At 37.0% G+C, this 21,297-nt stretch overlaps 1 protein-coding gene across 2 annotated transcripts in view; it reads left to right on the plus strand.

Moving 5' to 3' along the window:
• The first annotated feature begins 7,458 nt into the window (after window positions 1–7,458).
• LOC121969958 (proteinaceous RNase P 2-like) overlaps window positions 7,459–21,297 on the plus strand; it is a 42,631-nt gene continuing 28,792 nt past the window's right edge. For both annotated transcript variants that reach the window (XM_042520292.1, XM_042520293.1), the window contains exon 1: window positions 7,459–8,432. In XM_042520292.1, the coding sequence (XP_042376226.1) occupies window positions 7,518–8,432 (915 nt within the window). In that variant the 5' untranslated portion in view covers window positions 7,459–7,517. The remainder of the gene's footprint in view (window positions 8,433–21,297) is intronic.

A 21,297-nucleotide genomic window follows, 5' to 3' on the forward strand; every position in this document is an offset into this window, starting at 1 on the left:
GGGCGTGGTGCAGAGAGGTGGGCGAGGTGACCATCCATGCATATGCTGTTATTATTCTTGCTTTGGCTGCTAAAGTTTACATATACTGTTATTGCTTACTTCTGTTGCTGTGGTATATTTATGCTGCCGTTGCTTCTTGTCGTTGTTCACTTATGCTGATATGCTGCCGTATGTTGAGATATGCTCTCGTTGTAGGTGGTTAGACCTTGGGTTATTTATTGGAAATGTTTACATACCTTACGCATTCCCTCTATAGTTATGAGCAGTACTGTAGCATATTAGTTCTACTCCTGACATTCTATTACCTAGCCTAGGATATGGTTTCAGGTATGAGCATTGATTATGGTTTTATTTTGTATCTACTACTTCCCTTATGAGACTGTATACCTTTTTACATTCTCTATTTGTTTATTTTATGTTCATGCACTATCTTTCCTTACCCGCTGAGTTCCAATACTCACCACCCCGTAAAATGGTTTTCTTTCGACATCAACTTATTTTGTATCTGCACTATCTTTCTATTTGCACTATCTTTAATTTTTAAGTTTGTTCTCGGAAGGCGCTTTGTTCGCAAATTCGACATCAACAAAGCGCCTTCCAACCCAGTTTTCTCAACAACTTCATCCTCAAAGTCCCGGAAATGCCTCCTAGGTATACCCTACCTCAATATGTATCTTCAATACTTAGTTTATATGCATTTTTTCTTGTTTATTTATGCCTATATGTATATCAAATTAGGAAAAGATGACATGTTGCCCCTAGCACTAGTAATGCTCCATCTACTGATGATAGGTTTCCCACCGAGCGGCTTAGGCTAGATTTCATTAAGCATACATATGTTCCATTGAAATCTAGGCACTTGAATAGGATTTTTTTTACCCAATACTGCACCCCTATTATACAAGTCATTGAGCATTCCCAGTTAGAAAAATTGGTTTACTGCAGTCATGCAGTAAATCTAGATTTATGTGTTTAGTTCTATAATAATTTAGAACGGATAGATGACATAACCTACTCCACCAAAGTTAGTGGAAAGGATTTTCACTTTTCCCTTACTTTATTATATACTAGCCTAGGACTCAGGACATCTGCATGTCAATTTTTGTGTTACCGTAATAGGGATCTGTCATTTGGTGAGCCCTACTCCCATATTACATTAGATATTATCTACTTGTATTTTTTTGGGGAGGAGAGAGTACCTACAACGACTGACTTTAGGTTACTCTCCCTCAGGGTCTAGGACTATATGCTATATTAAGTCCTGACTACATGCATTTTGCAGATCACATCTCGCGACATTATGATCATGTGACCTTCCCACTCCTTCTTTTTGTATGCCCTCTGTCAACGTCTAGACATCGACATTACATTACATATGTTTCATAATGTTATACATGCATCCGGTCTTATCACTAGGTTTGAGGTCTGCATGCCCTATTGTCATATTTTGACATATATATTTTCGACCTTAGAGATAGATATGACCCAGGGGAGGACTACTTCCCTTAGTGTATATGACGAGTTTGGTCAGCACCAGCTAGCATTAGTGCATATAGACATCACAGCTCAGGGGACTCTAGCTTGGAGAGGTGCGCCTTAGCCAGCCATACCAGTCGGAGCCGAGGAGGAGTTTCCACCTTTTATTCCAGCCGAGGGAGAGGAGTGGCCAGAGTTTATGGCTGAGGAGATGTTTGGGTATGCTTTGACTTTGGACCAGCCTTCGACCTCGACCCAGCCCTCGACTTCTCTATCCGTCAATGATCGACTCGCTCGACTTGAGGAGTCCTCCGCTCAGCTTCGACAACCAATCTCGGATGGATTCAGCACACTTTGGGGGGAGATGATCATTGGATTTACTTCCCTTCGAGACGACATGACCACCAGATTTGAGCAGATTCTTCAGGCTCTGCGCACTCCTGAGTGACCCTTACCACCACCTGCTGACGATGATCATCAGACTTGATCATGTTACATACATTATTATGCATTGTATATGACTTGACTCACTATTTTCAATTAGTTGTTCTTCAGTATGATTGTTAAAATTAATTAGGAATATGTTTCATAGATTAGGATCAATATTTTTAATATTATTTTCAACATTTCCAAATTCTATGGTAAAATTCTTTATTTATTTTTCTCAAAATTTCCTTATTTTTAGAATTTTCAAAATCAATTTTAGCCTTGGCTTAGATCGAACCCATAAGAAAGCATGCTCCAATAGATTTAAGACTTGAGTATCTCACTAACATATTAGGGTTATCTTGTTTGTGTATTCCAAACTTAGAAAGGGGTGAGATGCATAGGCAGCTTACCTTGACTTAAGATGCTTATATCAGTGCATGAACATAAGTCTGGGCGTTAAATATCAAATCTACAGCAACCAGGTTAAGTAATCTAGGTTAGTCTAACACTAACTGGATTGATAGACCTAACCTAACTAACTAAGTGAACACTGCTATTTTCTGATAGTTAATTAGTAACTAACGGTTAGACAATTAAGAATAATTTATAGCTGATTAGATTATTTTAAAGTAATATCAGGTTCAGGGGGAGGAAAAATAAGTCAGTAAAATTTTGAAAACATTCCATTAAAAAAATCCATTTTTAAAATTATTACATGTCTTAAAAACTTATTTTGAAAATTGTCTCAAACAATTTTTAATATTGCAACATTTAGTATTTTAACATTTGTCTTGGAGAACTTTAACCTTAATTTTTTTAAAGTTTTTTTAGGGAGAACTCAACATTTTCAATTTTTTTTGAAAAACTTTAAAGTTTCTAAAGTTAGTAGATTTTAAAAGTATTTTCAACCTTATTTCTCTTGTGGAAATACTAATATCCAGTGTTTTTAAATTTATTCTACAAAATATCTTTAAAATCTTTTTCTTTACAAGATATCTTGAAACACTTTAAAAAAGTTTTTGAAAAGGTTCTTTTCAAAATTTATTTTTATAATTTTTAATAAGTTATTTTCTTTATCATTTTTTTTAAAAAAATGATAAATGATTTCAAAACTATCCTTGCACATATATGTTGTCAAATATTTTTGAATTTTTTTTTTTGTTATACATCCCCCCTCCCCTCTCAAAGTAGTCCTAAGACATATTGCCAAAAACTATTTTCTTACTTTTCCTAACAATTTTTTTCTGTCTATTCATGCTTTTTGATGAATGTTAAAGGGGGAGGGTTAAAAGGTTAAGTTGAAACAAATCAAAATCCAAATAACTTAAATCAAATCATGTGTCTATTTATACTTGTATTTTTTCCCCCTAACTTAATTCAAGTTGTCATTGCATCAAAAAAGGGGAGATTGTTGGTACGGTTTGCACTAATGGTCTAACCCGGATTTTGATGAATGATAAGTAAGTTAAGTTAGGTTCCGTTGTGATTTAACCACTTGATTGAGTGTGCAAGAAATCCAGTTAGGTCGACGGGTCGACCAGATAGCTGGTATGAAATCTAGCGAGGTCAACGGGCCGACCAGATAGTTGGTACAAAATCCAACTAGGTCAATGGGCCGATTAGATAACTGGTACAAAATCCAACTAAGTCGACAGGCCGACCGGATAGCTTATACAAAATCCAGCTGTTAGTACCCTCAAGGTTATTTTGATGTGATGAAATAAGTTAGGTTACGTCCTGTTGTGTTTAACCCTGTGTCTAAGTGTGCAGGAACTCAGGAGCACAGGATGTCAAGCAAAAAATGCAGCTAGCGAGAAGGACGGTACGAGAGAGAGCCGACGGGCTTGGTGCATCTAAGGGACGAGGTGCTGCAGAATAGTACGCAGGCGGACGAGAATGAGACACGCGACATTTCCGAGGGACGAGAAGATGGAATGGAAGCTTACTTAAGAAGAAGGCCGGAAGTTGAGTTTGGGTGAGCCCTATTCCAAATGGTCGAAATCACCCAAGCGAGCGGAGCCGGAGCGGAAAACCCGGACCAATGCAAGTGAAACTAGAGTAGGAGACCGGGACTAAAAGTCAACAAAATATTGAATTTTGTGCTCGGGGCACTCAAACCAGTCCGGGGCGCCCGGACCAAGTCGGGGCACTCGAACCAGCCTAGGGCCCCCGGACTCCGAGCACCCGGAACCCTTCCGGGTGCTCGGAACCCAAGTTTTATCAAGATCGACGTAAACATTGACTGACACATTGGGGATAAGGTTTTATCCTATTCTAGGCGTCTGGAATGCTTCCAGGCACCCCGAGCAGGGGCTATATAAGCAGCCCTGCTCCCAGAAGTTAAGGACCATGAGAATTACAAAGAAACATCACTTGTGCACTTTTAGTTTTTTGTTTAGCTTCTTTTCTGTGCGTTCATTGCTGTAAGAGGCTTCTCCGCCTAAAGAAGATTTTTTTGTGCTCTTTTTCACCTTGGATTAACAACCTCCCCGATTGTAACCAAGTAATTCGCTGTGCCTCTTTCTTTCCAATTTTTTATTATTCTTTTATGCAAGTGTTATATTAAGTTATAAGTTCGAGGAAGGTTTGTTTTGCCTGTTTTGTGCAGAGGTTATTCACCCCCTCTCTAGTCAGCCACCAAGGGTCCTAACACCAGCTAGGTCGATGGACAGACCAGATAGTTGGTACAAAATCCAGCTAGGTCGACGGGCCGATCGGATAGCTGGTACGAAGTTCAGCTAGGTCAATGGGCGATCGGATAGCTGGCACGAAGTCCAGATAGGTCAACGGGCTAACCGGATGTCTGTCAAACTGGTAAGTTAAGGTAAGTCATTGGAGGAGAGTGACCAAGTGAGGACACACCCCAGTTGAAGGGACAGTAGGCGTTGGTCTAATTTAGATCTATTGGGATCCCTAAGTTGAGACATTGACTAGTTCCTGTCCTTCTAGGACAGGAACTAATTGCTATTCTGCATTATTATTAAATTGCCCTAATACTTATTTTGTAGGGTATTTTTGGACTAACATTATTTTACAGGGCAAAAGAAGAAAATTGCCTTTAGATGAACAGTGTCCGAAGGCGCCTTCAAGCATTGAAAGCGCCTTCGTACTGTTCATAGAAGACTCCTTTTATGGCTATGGAAGACGCCTTCCATATGATAAAATTTTGGCGTCACAGCGGATAAGTCCCAGACCATTTGGGATCAAACTTGTCTCATTAGAGGCGCCTTCCATGGCTATGGAAGGCGCCTTCCATGCTTTATTTAAGGTTGCTCACCCAATGCTTCTTTAATAACTCCTATACGAGCTACCGCGCATTCGATTGAACTTTTGACTACTCCAGGCTTCTGATATGACTTCTACAAAACTACTGCACCCCGATGACTACTCGGAGGACTTTCGATCATGACCGACAGAACAACATCAGCATGAGTGCTCCCACTTCGATCTCCAAAGTGTCGGTAAATTTTTTTTGTGTGTAATTAAATACTGCAAAAGGACAGGTGCAGGGTGTTGCACTTGTTCTAACTTTCCCTGTACTTCGATTCCCTCTTTTGGAGGTACTGGAAGAGGTTTATAGTGAATTACCCATTGATAGATCCGCGAGACCTGGGTCTTGGAGTAGGAGTCGTCGAAGGCTCCGAACCAAGTAAACCGATTGTGTTCCTCTTGTGCCTGCTTTTTGTGTTTTTTTTCCGATGTGTTTGCACTCTGATTTTAAAATGAAGAAAAGAGAATTTTTGAAAATCACGTGATTCACCCCCTCTCTCACGTACGTAATCGATCCAACAAAATATTAGGTTTAGGGTTTATCAGTCGATTGGTGACTTTACCAGTCAACTGGTGGGAGTGAACAAAGGGCTCTGTTCGCTCATCTAATGTGGAGCAGTCGACTAGTCCAGTGATCAGTCAACTGGTATCGAGCCATTGAGTTCTAACGGTTGAATTTCCACAGAGACCAGCCGACTAATGAAGTTGGCAATCGACTAGTAGCGGAAACACAATTTGTGTGTTTCCTCCCGAGCTCTATATATTAAAGCTCAGGGTGAATGACTTAAGTGACGAAATTAGAGGTGGTTAACCCTTAATTAGAGTCTCCAAGCTCTCATGATCCAAGTACTCTTGATCGAGGTTGTGGTAAGGTTTCTCTACCTACAAGGAGACTTGAGCTAGCCGGAGTTCCAAGGACTAATCCACCGACGGATAAAGATTGTCCACCTTATGGACACATCGTGGAGTAGGAGCTTTATCTTCAAACTACGTTAAGCAGACGTGTTAGAGTTTATCTTCTTACTTTGTGATTTCATTATTCTGCTACGCAACTAATAAATTGTAGGAAGACAAGGAAGAGGGTGATCGTCTATTCAACCTCTCTTATAACTGGACCAAGATCCTTAACAAATACAACCACTCTTCTTTCGATATACAAATAAAAAAGCATAGAACATCTATTATCGATCTCAAGCATATCAACGATAAGATTAAATAATACAAAGAATCTTGATCAAATGTATATATAGTCTTATTTTTTCCTCTAAAAGAAAATCTAATCTCTCATCCATCCTTTTTCATCTCAATCTTGATGATTTTCCTCCATTATTGTCCACCTTGGTATTTTATCAAACAATTACTAGTAAAAAAAAATAGAACCACCTTAATACAAGAAATCCATATCTTTAGTCCAAAATCAAAAACTTATTTCATCATCGGGGGCACATCAACACTCCTGTGACTGAAGTCACCCTTCAGCAAAGAATCAATAAAGTCAGTCTCATCCTCCAAAAATGCTCATTTTCCTCCTCTCATGATTAACTTCTTCAACTTGTCAGACTTTACCTCTGACAATAATAAGAAACTTAAAAAAAGAGATTAAATGCTGAAAAATGCAATGCAACGACATGAATGTCATGAAAAGAGAGTGAATAAAGTTGGGATAAAATGATGAGGAAAGATCACCCCGATGCCCCTTTTAAAATCGATAGAGTTGGTCATCGTCACCGACTTGCCGTGTCTCTTTTTTTTATGAAAAGTAAATTATCGTATATGGAGCGAAAGGAACGTACAATAACCTATGGCTCAAAGGTTCTCGCCCGTCATGTATAACACAACCTATGACTTGCTATGTCTCTTTGCATTGTTGGGTGGAGGCGAAGGAATGATGACGTAGAGTCACCGTTGGTGCTCCGATGATGAAGGAAAAAGAGATGAAAGAGGAGAGTTAGGAAATTAAGTTTTTTTTGAAAAAATAAAATAGAAAGGAAGAGAGATTTTATGGGTAAGGAAATAGGATGATATATAATTTAGTTAATTTCAAAATGAATTTATTTTTGGGTAATATACAAAAATCTGCTAGGTTGTTGGGTAAACTATCATTATTTATTTATCAATGATATCAAAATAAGCTCATTAAATCTAATTTAATATTTAATTTATTTTTTACTTTAAATAACAGCCATCGTTTCATTTACCTTTTCTAAACCTAGGGCCGTAGTGTTTTTTTCTCTCTCTTTGTTTTTTTTACGCTTTAAAAGGCCCTCATTTACATTTTCTAAACGGAAAAGCCTCCTTAGGGTGCGTTGGGAGTTGGCCATGCTGCGACGGCGGCCCCGAAGATGAAGACGAAGAAAAGGAACGGCTCGCGCGAGGGGCAATTTCGTTACGCGCTAGACACCTGCTCTAAGAACGGAGATCTTTCAGGTGCACTCGAGCTCTATGAGACTGCCGTCGCCGAGGGCTTGCGGCTCTCTGCGTACCACTTCAATTCCCTGCTCCACATCCTCTCTTCCTCGGTAGAAAACTTGGACGACGAGTCTTCCAAGCAGTCTACTGTCGATACTGGCTCGCGAGTTTTCAACGCCATGATCGCTGCAGGCATCGTGCCAAACGAAGCCACGATCACTTCCATGGCCAGGATCGCATCCTGCCAACCCGATGGAAGCGGCGCAGACCTCGCTTTCGACCTCATCAGGAACATGAGGGAGAAGTACGCTGCCACTCCGAGGCTTAGGACCTATGGGCCGGCGCTCTTTGCCTTCTGCCGGCAATTGGAAGCAGAAAAGGCTTATGCGCTGGCGAATCATATGGTTTCATCGGCCATCATGCCGGAAGAGCCAGAGATTGCAGCACTACTGGATGTTAGCGCTAAGGTAGGAAGGGAGGGGAAAGTTTATGAGTATCTGCACATGCTGAGGAACAACGTGAGATGTGTGTCTTCTTCCACAGCTGGGATTTTGGAGGATTGGTTCAACAGCAAATCTGCAGCCGAGGCAGGGAGTTCTAGCTGGAGCACTGAAAGGGTTAAAGATGCAATAGTGATCAATGGCAGAGGCTGGCATGGCCTTGGGTGGTTGGGAGGTGGGAGATGGGATGTTAACCGAACAAGTGTTGGTGCTGATGGACATTGCGCAATGTGCTTCCAGCTATTGGACTGTGTGGATATCGCTCAAAAGGAAACCAAGGAGTTTGCAGATTCTGTGGCCAATTTGGCCATGGAAAGGGAAACCATGTCTAATTTCAAGCGATTTCAGGTAAATATCTGTGTTTCCTACTTCAAGTATTTTTTTTTTTTTCATAAGGACAAATGAGTGTATTCCTGTTAAAAAAACTTAAAAAATAAATCACACTATTCACATTATTCTGAAGAAAATATCAAGAAACTATCTCTTCTATCTATCTATCTATCAGCTATTTATAATTCAGTTCCATGGACGAACAATATCCACCATGTCAATATAGTTTGCATATTCACAGCAAACTTGAAAACAATACCCGGAGCCCCAACCAGTTCTTGAATTCACAGTAGAGATTAGCTTAATTCACACCAACCGGCCTGTCTGACGATCTGCAACTTTTGAAGCAGATTCAGACTCTTCAATAGGGAAAAGGTGGCTTTATATCTGAGTGCATTTTAGAAACAGGCTTCAGAAGCAACTCAGAAATTGCAACTCGGAACAGATTCAGGAGGTGTGACTGCCCCGGTTTCTATCACATCAATCATCCACATAGCTAAACAATCAGTTCAACATAGTATTCTTAACCTGGTGAACCAGTTCAGCACAGTATTTTGTATTTTCAAATTTTGTATTTCTGATGGACTAATCGCCCAGTCCCTAAAATTCTGTCATTCTATATATCAACAACAGCTGCAATTATTGCAACATTACTTGACTAGCCTTTCCCTTCATTCCTTGAAGGTTATATTCTTTCCATAAATGGTAAACTGTTGTACTAAAAATAGCAAAGATCTGAGACCAAAGGAAGTAAGTCTTGCTCATACCTGAATCTTTTCCATGTGCCATGAATAGGTTTCATGTGGAAAGCTACCCTCTATAGGAACATCCAAGAAATAAGTATCTATGCTTTTTTTCTCTTCCCTACATAGGCAGCAACAATTGTCAGATAAATATCCTATTGTACCAATCTGTCCATGGTGGGCAGTTTACCATGAAGTAGGTGTCACCAAATGAAAGAAAATCAGGGACAAACCCCTTGAACCACACCACCTCATACCAATCCACAGAACTCTCTTGAAAGTTGCAAAGAACAATAAGTACTTTTCAGTGAATAGCCTTTAAGAGCTGGAATCTAAATGAGTTGATCCTGTTTATGCAAACACAACGGTTTTGTTTTGAGTGTTGCCTCCCAAAATTAAAACTGCAACTAATGCAATTTATTTTTTCAGGAAATAATCATTAGGTGTGCTCCTGAATAGTATGTCAGCCACTTCTTCTCCCTAAGGTTCAAGCCAAAGTCTATAAGGCTTTTTTCCATTCCCTACCTTATGCCTAATTAATCTGATAGCTTGCATTCTAGCTTCCCAAAAGATACCTCTCCAACACCGTGAATACAATGGAGTCTTTATTCTCCAAAATTTTCTGTCTTTAGATATACAACATTTAGCCATATGAGTTTTAAAAATGAATCGGACCTGAGTCAACACGAAGAATATCGAGTTAGGGTTGGGAGTTTTAGAGTTTGGGTCAGATCGAATTGGACCTGAAATCTGACATGGTTTTTTCTTGGTTGGGTTGAGTTCGGTTCGGGTTGACCCATGTTGACGTGAATTTAGGATGGAATATAATTATTTCTACCATCTATGTGAGGGTAGAATTTCTACTGTAAAAATTCGGGTTGTGTTTAAATTAAAATATTATTATTATGTGTTTTGAATTTTTATTTAATTATTTTGTTAAAGAATAAAAGAATAATATCACATAGTAAAAAGATCGGATTGGTCGGATTCGGGTTTATAGTTTTCAGGTAGGTTCGGGTTGAGGTCGGGTTTGGGTTGAGATTCTTTTGTAATACCCTTGGTTTAACCTGACCCAAACCCACCCGAATTGACAATCCTATTTAGTCATGTGTTCCACATGCATGCATCATTCAAGGAAGACAAATCCTTTAATCTGAGTCCCCTATTTGCTTTAGGCTTTAGCAGACAAAGGCCATCTTATGCATCACTTCTTTTCATTCCCAATCAATAAAAATCTGGCCAATAGTTAATCCATTCTAGTGACATCCTTTTTGGTATGTTCAAAGCATGTTCAAAGCATAACACTAAAACTTGAATTTACCAAGCATCACTTTCCTAACAAGTTCAAGCCTCCCAATATAAACCTTTTCTCTTTAACCACTCATGGATTCACAATCCATCCTAGAAGAGGAAGATAATCTCTATACAACAATCTAGATAATAAGTGAAATGCCAAGATACCTAATTGGCAGAGAACCATATTGCATGCAAAATTTACTTCAAATCTGTACTTGTAATTCTTCACCATGCACCACAAAGTAAATTTAAGATTTCCTAACATTTGCCTTAATGCCACCATGATCAAAAAGGAAGCAAAGAGCAAATGTGTAATCAAAGGGTTTGCAAGATCGCCTGAACTTACAACTGATATGCCACACAGAACCTATATAGCATCATTAAAGAGGTATGCGAGATAGGCTATTCTTGCCTTAGTCCCTTAGTAATTGCAAATAACCCTACCAAACTTCCATTAACATTTATTGAAAATGCAGGGGAGGTGGTTCATACCTTTACAACAACAACAATAACAACAACAACCAAGCCTTTTCCCACTAGGTGGGGTCGGCTGTTTGAATCCTTTTACGCCATTGAGCTCTATCTCCTATTATATCATCATCTATATTTAAATATATTTTATCTTGTTTTATTGTTGCTAACCAAGTCTTTTTTGGTCTTCCTCTTCCTCGTTTGATATGCATATTTATCATAGTTTCACATCGCCTAACTGGAGCATTTATTGGTCGTCTAAGTACATGTCCGTACCATCTTAAACGTGTCTCTCGGAGTTTTCCCTCAATAGATGCAATTCCGACTTTCTCTCTAATGCTCTCATTTCTTATTTTGTCCATCTTTGTATGTCCACACATCCACCTTAACATCCTCATCTCTGCAACTCTCATCTTCTGCTCGTGTGCTCGAGTCATAGCTTAACATTCACCTTTAAGTTTAAGAGGTATTTTACGGTCACATAAAACACTCGACGCTCCCCTCCATTTCATCCATCCTGCTTGTATTCTATGTAAGACATCTCTCTCAATCCCTCCATCATTTTGTAAAAATGATCCTAAATATTTAAATCGTTCGGTTCCAGGCAACTCGTCCTCTCCTATCTTAACAATTGTTTCATTACTTCTAATATTGCTAAACTTAAATTCCATATATTCTGTCTTTAATCTACTAAGCTTAAAACCTTTCCCTTCTAGTGTTTCCCTCCAAGATTCTAGCTTAGCATTTACTCTTTCACGTGTCTCATCTACCAAAATAATATCATCTACAAACAACATGCACCACGGTACTGTGTCTTGAATGTGCGCAGTGAGTTCATTCATAATTAGTGTAAAAAGATAGGGACTTAGAGCTGATCCTTGATGTAACCCTATCAAGAAAACAAAGAGAAAAACAAACAACAAAATTTTCTTTGTGAAAACCGAGTTTAACCAACAACAAAACAAAGTCTCACCTAAGGAAAGAAACACATTGTGAATGTCAATTTTAAAACACATCGTAGGGGCTCCTCTAGTCGACTCCATCAAGTAGGATAAGACTTGATTATTGCTGGTTGTTGTATCCTTGGGGCTCCTCTTTAAATGATAAAAACAAAGAGTAATCTTCTCACACATCAATTCTCAACAATAATATTTGAGAGCATTTTTTGCATTATATACGGAAATGAAACAATAAATCACCCAACATATAAATAGCGGTCTAAAACTAGTGAAAGTGTGAGGACTCCTCTTTGGGAACCCAAGTAATAGAAATGGCGATTACTTCCTTAAGCGACAAAGAGGTTTTGAAAAAAAATCCACAATAGCTTTACTAGTTTCAACCTTATAAAGTTGTAATATTGTGGCACCTAATTCATTTTCATTTACCAGTAATATTGTGGCACCTAACAAAGAATTTAGAATTAAAACCATACACTTTAGGAGTAATGAGGAAAATAAATAACACCACGAAATTCTAACCGTCGAATCACTCAAGAACTAGTAATGAAGTGGATGAAACGAAGAAGAAAATAACCTCACATAGAGTAAAACTCACACAGAGCAGTAAAATTAGAAATTATATTAATTCAAAGATGATTAAAATACATGACTCCAGACTCCTTTTATAGACTGAACTCAATAGTAAATATGAAATAAATATTCTAAATAAACGAAATAGGCTAATCTAATAGAGATTATAATTATTCTCTATTTATTACCAAAATACCAAATAGAAAATATTAATCATCAAATAATAAAATATTAAATATCTGATTTGTTATAGATGCACTAATCTTGAATATTTTACAATTTAATTCCATTTATTGTAGATGCACCAATCTTGAGTATTTTTTTGTTCTTGAAGATTTTCAATTGCTTTCCTTCTATAACGGATGAATCGATTTGAAATTTATCTTCAATTTAATTTCTTCAAAATTATTTTCTTTTCTCTGCATTATTCTCTCCCATCGAGGAAAACTCAAATATGGACAAGTTGTCGACTATTATTTTTAGATTTTCATTTCTTAGCATAAGGAACAATTCAATAACTTTGCTCAGAATGTTTCTTTATTATTTTTATTCTTGGGACGCCCCTTCCAATGAGAAAGAAATTGATGCACTTTGTTTCTCTGTTTGCACTTTGATTTTGAAATATTCCTTTTTGGTCGTCCTTTCCTACAAGTAAGAGAATATCAGAGTTTCATATAGGGTGAGCATAATATTCATGTCTTCATTGAAATCATGCGGCATGAAGACAATAAAGATGACAATTCCGTAAAATCTATAACAAAATCAACATACAAAGACGAATGCTCGAACTTGTTGTAGCAGATTAGTATATCCTCTCATTTTAAAAGTGAACATGTGTTTAAATAGGTTGGAAAATTAAATAAACAAGTATTATAATCAATTTTTGTCACAATATGACCAAATAAAAAAAATATGTCCAAGCAGATTAGCATATCCTCTCATTTTAAAAGTGAACTTGTGTTTAAATAAGTTGGAAAATTAAATAAACAAGTATTATAATCAATCTTTCTCACAATATGACCAAAGAAAAAAAATATGGTATGGATGCATCTAATGTAGATGTGATGATGAAATTTGAATTAATAAGTACAATATGAAAATTTAGTGTACCATTAAATATTTTATATAACCATCACTCAGTGCAATTTCAATCATTGTATAAGTAGATATATTCTTAATATGCAAACAGGAGTTCTTCGTTTGTTATATAAATGAAAATCAAACATTTAATTCAATTGGTCGATAAACATCAATGATATAAGTAAATATGAAAGGAAACATACTAAGTGATTTGCAAATTTTTAAATTGTTATCTTGCATTACTAAATCATGATGCTTGTTGTGTTTAGTTTCTTTTAACTTCTCTAGGTAACATATATTGTCAAGAATTATGGAATGAAATTCTCTCACTTATTTTTTTATGCATAACAATGGGTATATATATATATAGAAACTGAAAAATTACTTGTTCATTGATTATACATAGAAACTGAAAAATAAAAAAAATAAATTAAAATATTATATTTCTAAATAAAGGGTTTTTCCATATCGGAATTTCCATGATAAGAGATTTCCCATACTAAAAGATTTCCATGATCAATTATCCTAAAATAATTAATCTTTCCAACACTCCCCCTTAAACTAGTGAATAGATATCATCCATTCCCAGCTTGGATATAAGTATAATCATTGAGAAATCGTGTCCATTAAGTCTCTTTGTGAACACATTTGCAAGTTGCTCCTTTGTAGACACATAGGGAGTGCAAATTAACTTGTTGTCTAACTTCTCTGTATGAAGTGTATATCGACTTCCACATGCTTTGTGCGATCATAAAGTACTGGATTGTGTGCAATTGAAATTGCTGCTCTGTTGTCACAGTGCATCTTTATTGGCGCCAACTCTGATATCTTCAATTCCAATAATAGTCTCTTGATCCACAAAACTTCACATATTCCATGAGCTAAGGCTCTAAACTCAGCCTCTGCGCTGCTTCGAGCTACCACATTTTGTTTCTTGCTACGCCAAGTGACCAAATTACCACCCACAAACGAGCAATATCCCGAAGTAGACCTTCTATCAGTTAGACTTCCTGCCCAGTCAGCATCAGTGTAAGCTTCAACTTGTAGATGTCCCCGGGTTTTAAACAGAAGTCCTTTACCGTGTGTTCTCTTTAGATACCTTAGGATCCGATATGCAGCATTGAAGTGTTTAGGGTTATGCATGAACTGACTTACCACACTCACAACATAGATAATGTCTGGTCGAGTGTGTGTTAAATATAAAGTTTTGGGAGGATCGAATTCACATCAGATTTATGTTTAAGAAGAAAAATCCATGAGACTCTAATGTAGTCATCAATGAAAGAAATAAACCACCGAGCTCCTATAATATTCAGTGTGAATAAAATAAAAAGGAGAACTTCTATTATTGCTAATTGGAAAGGAACCTCTATTGTGTTTGGCAAATTCACATACCTCATAATGAAAATCTTCTACTTTAACACTATTAAATAAGAAAGGAAACATTGTCTTTAAAATAGTAAATGAAGGATGACCAAGACAAAAATGTCGACGCCAAATGAGATTATTACTTGAAAATGACAAATAAGACTCTGAGAAAACATGTTTAACTATAGTTACATTGAGAAAGTAGAGGCCGCCCTTTTCCTTAGCAAGTCCAATCCTCTTCCCCGAAACTTGATCCTGAACAATAAGAGGGATAAAACAAGACATTACAATTCATAACACGGGTTAGTTTATGAATAGACAAGAGACTTGTGGACAATTTCAGAACATGGAGTACATCTTTTAATAACACGAATGGACTCAATTGAATGTGACCAGCACCCGCTACTGTAACAGAACCATCGGCAATAATAATTTTCCTATTGCTAGGACAAGGTGAATATGTTATAAAATGGACCGAAGGAGGTGTCTTGTGATCTATAGCTTAGTTAATAACCCAAGAGTCTTGTATAAATCGGTCTTAGACATGTAATCCATGAGAAAGAGACTTACCCGATAATGCTAATGACATAAGCCATTAGGTTGCTCTAATGACCCTAATAAACTTGGAAGCTTCTCATTCTCGGTTTGATTAAAATAGCCTAGAGAATTCTCTCTAGGAGGAGTTTTCTAGAATGACTTTTTTTTCGAGGAAACTTGATGAGCTTTTGTTGAAATTTTTGATCACCACGCTGACCCCATTCTCTGCTTGAAGTAGTGGGTTTTCAATGTAATTTCTAGCAACAATCCTTGGTATGTTTTGGCTTTTACTGTAAGTGCATCAAAGATTATCTCGAGGGTCGCTTTGAGATATATTCCTCATTTTGTTTCGGTTGGTATTCTCTTGTGCAACCATGACAGATCCTTCAGATGTTCCTGGATCAAGCATAATGCCTCTTTGACTCTCCTCAGTCCGAATCAATGCAATAACCATGGAAGATCTTCCTTGCCAAGAATTTGAATATGAACTTGATCAAATTCTACATTTAGTCTAACTAAAAAATCATACTCGATCTTTCCTAATAAATTTCTTCAAGACCACAACATCTTCAGGGTACTTCGTCTCAAGGACCCGATAATGATCAAGTTTTTGCCATAGATTTTGTAATATATTTGCATATTCTGTTATAGTTTTATTGCCTTATTTTACAGTTGAATACTTCAGAAGATTCCCTTAATTGTAGGGAATATGATTGATTTAAATTAGTTTGATTATAGAGATTGTTATTGATTGTAATTAATGATTAATAGACATACCATAAGTATAGGATCCTCTTTCTCTTCTTATATATATAAATACTTACATGTAAGCGGATTATTTTTTGATGAGAAATATATGATCTCTTTCTCTTGTACATGGTATAAGAGTAGAGTTCTCCTTCTTTGACCTAATTTTTTTGCTGTCCTCTATTGTTGCTTCCTGCTGCTGCTGCTATTGTCGATTTCGGCGCCGATGTTCTTTTTTTTGCCGATTTTGGCATCGACGCTATGTGATGCCAATTTTGGCACAATGTTCTTTTCTACTAATTTCAGCATCGACGCCCTAGTGCTGCCGATTTTGTGCAGACGTTCTTTTTTACCTTGAGTTCTTCGTGTGACCATGGGCCGTCCCAACACTAATTTTTTCTCATCTTCCGACACTTCGGTTATGACTGCTTGCGATTGTGGGTTCTTTTGGGGTTGTAATAGTAGTCGCGGTCGTGGAACTGATACCACTAGGAGTAGCCGTTCGTATGTTTACTGTGGCCGTTCCAATCATACCTTCGAGAAGTGTTGGATAAAGTTTGGTAATCCTGATTGTGAAGTTTGTTTTTTCTTCCTCTTTTATTTTCTCATCATTATCCCCTGCCCTTCTAGCCAATGGTACCTATTCTCCAATTACGGGAAGAGGTGTTGTCAAGCCCACTTCAAATATTACTTTTAATAATGTTCTCTTTGCACCTAAATTTCTTGTTAGTTTACTGTCCATAAGTCAGCTAACAAAAGCTCATAATTGTTCTGTATTTTTTTTATCTAGCCTAGTGTATTATTCAGGACTTGCATACGAAGAGGATAATTGGTGAAGGACATGAGAGTGATGGTCTGTTTATATTATCTAGATTTGGATACACCTATAAGTTCCTGGGCACCGTCAACAACTGTGCCTTCTTATCAGTGGCATTGTCATCTTGGTCGCTCATCTTCTTTTGCTCTCAAAAGTTTAGTTCTCGTTCTGTCTGATTTCCAGTATGAGTCTTATGAGTTCGACAAATACCATTGTACTTCTTTTCCTTCTAGAGTTGATAAACGTAGTTCTTTTGCTTTTGAATTTGTTCATTATGTTTGGGGACCTAATAGAGTTAAGTCTAGAGGAGGTTTTCAATATTTTATAATTTTTGTTGATGATTATTCTCGTATGAGTTGGTTAGATTAACTCAAAAATAGGAGTGAGGTTCCTAAGGTGTTAACATCATTTCATAACAAAATAAAAATTCAATATTTTGTTGCCTTACACATTCTTCGTACCAATAATACACTTGAGTTCACTCAGAAAAGAGTGTCTACATTAATTCTCATGATATAATTCATCAAATCTCTTGTTCATAGACTTCCAAACAAAATGGAGTTGTTGAACGCATACATCATTATGTTTTAGATGTAGCTTGTACTCTTCTTTGTCACATTCATGTTTTTAAGTTTCTGTGAGGTGATGCTGTACTCACAACTTGATTTCTCATAAATAGGTGGCCTTCTGCTGTGTTACATGGGGATATCCCCTTCTCGTCTTTATCATGATAAATCTCTTTTCTTTGTGCCTCCTCACATATTTGGTTGTGTTTATTTTGTTCATAATTTTACTCGTAGCTTAGATAAATTATCTCCTTGCTCGATTGAATACATCATGCTTGGATATTCTTGCACACAAAAAGAATATCATTGTCTTGTTACACTCACAAAATGCAGTTACACCTATGTTGATGTTACATTTTTTTTGAGTCCCAACCATAACATTAGCATCTTCTCCATTACCTATCCCACCATCCATGTCTCCCACTACAGATGCTCCGTCTCCTAAACCATTGAAGGTGCAAGATTCATATCGCTCACCTGCTCTTCCTGCAGATCCTGATGCTACTCACTCCTCCGATATTGATCTGCCTATTGCTCCTCATAGAGGAATTCGGTCTTGCACTACTCATCCTTTGTCTAATTATATTTCGTTTGATTACCATGGTCCTGCATTCCATGCTTTTGCTGTTTCTCTATCATGTACAGAAGTTTCAACTTCCTATTTATCAACACTTGGCTTGGCGAACTGCAATGGATAAGGAAATGTTTATCTTTATCTCTCGTGGTACTTGGGAGCTAGTGGCTGCACCATCTTCTGTTGATATTGTTGCTTGTCATTAGGTATTTACTCTAAAATTTAAAGTTGATGGTACTATTGATCGATACAAAACTTGTCAGGTGGCAAAAGAATTTACACAGACTTATGATGTTGATTACTTTGAGATCTCTCCTACTTCTCGCCTGAATTTTATTAGAGTTCTGTTCTCCGCTATCAATTAATCTTGGTCAATGTATCAGCTAGATGTGAAGAATACCTTTCTTTATGGTGATTTGCACGAAACTGTGTTTATGGAGCAACCTCCCGTGTATGTTGCTCAGGGGGAATGATACTATGATTCTTAAAAGGGCTATTTATGGAGCAACCTCCTACTGTGAAGAATGATACTATGATTTGTAGACTTAAAAGGACTATTTATGGTCTTAAACAAAACCCCAGAGCCTAGTTTGAAAAATTTAGTAATATAATTAGTATTATTGGCTTCAAATAGTGTAAATTGGATCATTATATGTTTGTATGATAGAGCATGAATGAGATTATTATTCATATTGTGTATGTTGATGACATCCTAATATCTGACAGTGATATATGTGAGATAGACGAAACCAAGAAGTATTTGTAGCGACACTTTGTGACAAGGGATATGGGACGTTCTAAATATTTCTTAGGAATTGAAATTGCTCACAACAAATCTAAAGTTTCATTATGCTAACGGAAGTATGTTATAGATTTACTCAAAGAAACTAGATTACTTGGAATGAAGTCGGTTTATACACCTATGGATATCAATTTAAGTGTTTGGGATAATATTGGAGAGTTCTTTGAGGATAAGATAAAATATAGACGACGTTGGAAAACTCATCTACTTATCAGTAATGAGACCAGAGATATCTTTTGCAGTTGGAATAATCACTCGTTTTATGGATAAGCTGAAGCAAGTTCACTGGAAAATTGCTATCAAGATTCTTAAGTACATTATGAAATCTCTAGGAAAAGTGTTGTCATTTAAGAGAAATAGGCATCTAAGGATTGAAGCTTATTCTAATGCCAACTATGCTGGATCTAAGATCGACAGACGGTCCACTTCTAGGTATTGCACTTATGAGGGGGAAATGTAGTAACATGACAAAGTAAGAAACAAATTGTTGTTGCTAGGTCGACTGTCGAAGTTGAGTACCGAGCCATGAATCACATTGTAACCGAGATGTTATGGCTGAAGAATTTGCTTGAAGAATTATGGTTTACCTATATTGAACCATTGCAATGTACTGTGATAACCAAGCTATTCACATTGCAAGTAACTCGATTTTTCATGAGAGGACTAAGATGACATTTGGTTTAGGGATTTGGGTTGAGGGAATGGAATAATAGAAATATAAAGTGTTTGGTTAATGTGTTTGAGAATAAAAATTTTAGAATCATTCCTAAATAATTTAGAATGGACAAAACCCAAGTAGAGTGGTGCGTTTAGAATTCATTCTTGATTCTTCACACCACGGGCGGAGTTCACAAAAAAAATATTATTTCATTTTTCTTCTAATAAAAGACTTTTTTTTTCCCTAAGCCATCGCTCCTTCCCCTCTTCGTTAATGATGGACGAATGACCACGTCATGTGTGACAACACTGTCGGCTCTCCGACGTAAGTTGTCGTAGGTTAGTAGCTCACAACCATTCGTCGTTGCCTCCTCTTTGTTTTGGCCGCCATCCCTTCCCATCAGCAGCTAGCCCCCTTTCCCATCTTCCATCGTCGTGTGCCAGGAATGCATCAAGGTCGAAGTACAAAGCCGAAAAAAAATCAAAACTTTGGCAGTGCGTTGCTCGAAGGAACCAAGAACATGTTCAGGAAAAGACTAAGGTGCCTTGTCTCACATAGAATTAGAGAGGGAGAGTGCAACAAAGGGAGAGGAGAGGGATGGGTTGGCGGAGAGCAGAGAAGGAAAGGGTTGATGCAAAGGAATGTTGTGTGGCAATTAAGAGGGAGTCAAATGGGGAAAGCAGCAGCAGAAATTGTCTTTTTTCATATATTGATTTATTAGAAGATCTTGGTAAAAGTTTTGAAGAATGAATTGATATTTGAAAAACGAATTGATACCTAATCCGAGCTTATAAACCAAACAACAACATCCAATGTCTAAAACCCATTTGCATTCCAGTCTACTATCAAATCACCCAAACCAAACACCCTCTAAGTATATTGAGGTTGGCTGTGACTTTATTCGTGAGTGTGTAATGAGCCAAAAAATTGTTATTTGATTCACATTATCATCCAACCAAGTTGCCGATGTCTTCACTAAAGCATTAGGAGGAAAACAATTCTCGAAACTGACAAGTTGGATATGATTGACATATATGCTCCAGCTTAAGGGGGAGTGTTGAATACTTTCGAAGATTCTCTTAATTGTTGGGATTATGATTGATTTAGATTAGCTTGATTATAGAGATTGTGATTGATTGTAATTAATGATTGATAGACACATTATAATTATAGGATTCTCTTTCTCTCCTTATGTATTTAAATACCTACATGTAAGTATATTATTTTTTGATGAGAAATATATGATCTTTTTCTTTTGTACAACAACTTTGGTCTTTACTTTGACTTCATATATATGGGTAGGCAGCATCTTTGGCTTTCGAATATGTTTGGTGAAGAGAATCCCATATATCTTTTGCAGAGGTGAGAAACATACACGTATTACTAATTTTTGGTGCCTTTGAACTCCATAACCAGGACATAATTATGGAGTCCTCTTCATCCCAAGCATCAAAATTTGGATCATCTTGTTTTGGTTCTACATCAAGAAGATGTCAAATTTTTCCATTAACTTTTAGGTAGGTATGAACCAATTGAGATTATTTTAGTAATTTGGTCCATTGAGTTTGTAAGAGTGGTGAATATTCTATAATTCAACGATAGGAAGATGGGATCTTATCTCTCCTTCATCAGATTGAGGGAGGTAGTTTGTTTTTGCAATCTTTGACATCATAGAATATTAAAAATACCAATTGT

The sequence above is a fragment of the Zingiber officinale genome, chromosome 4A, assembly GCF_018446385.1.
Source record: "Zingiber officinale cultivar Zhangliang chromosome 4A, Zo_v1.1, whole genome shotgun sequence".
NCBI lineage: Eukaryota > Viridiplantae > Streptophyta > Magnoliopsida > Zingiberales > Zingiberaceae > Zingiber > Zingiber officinale.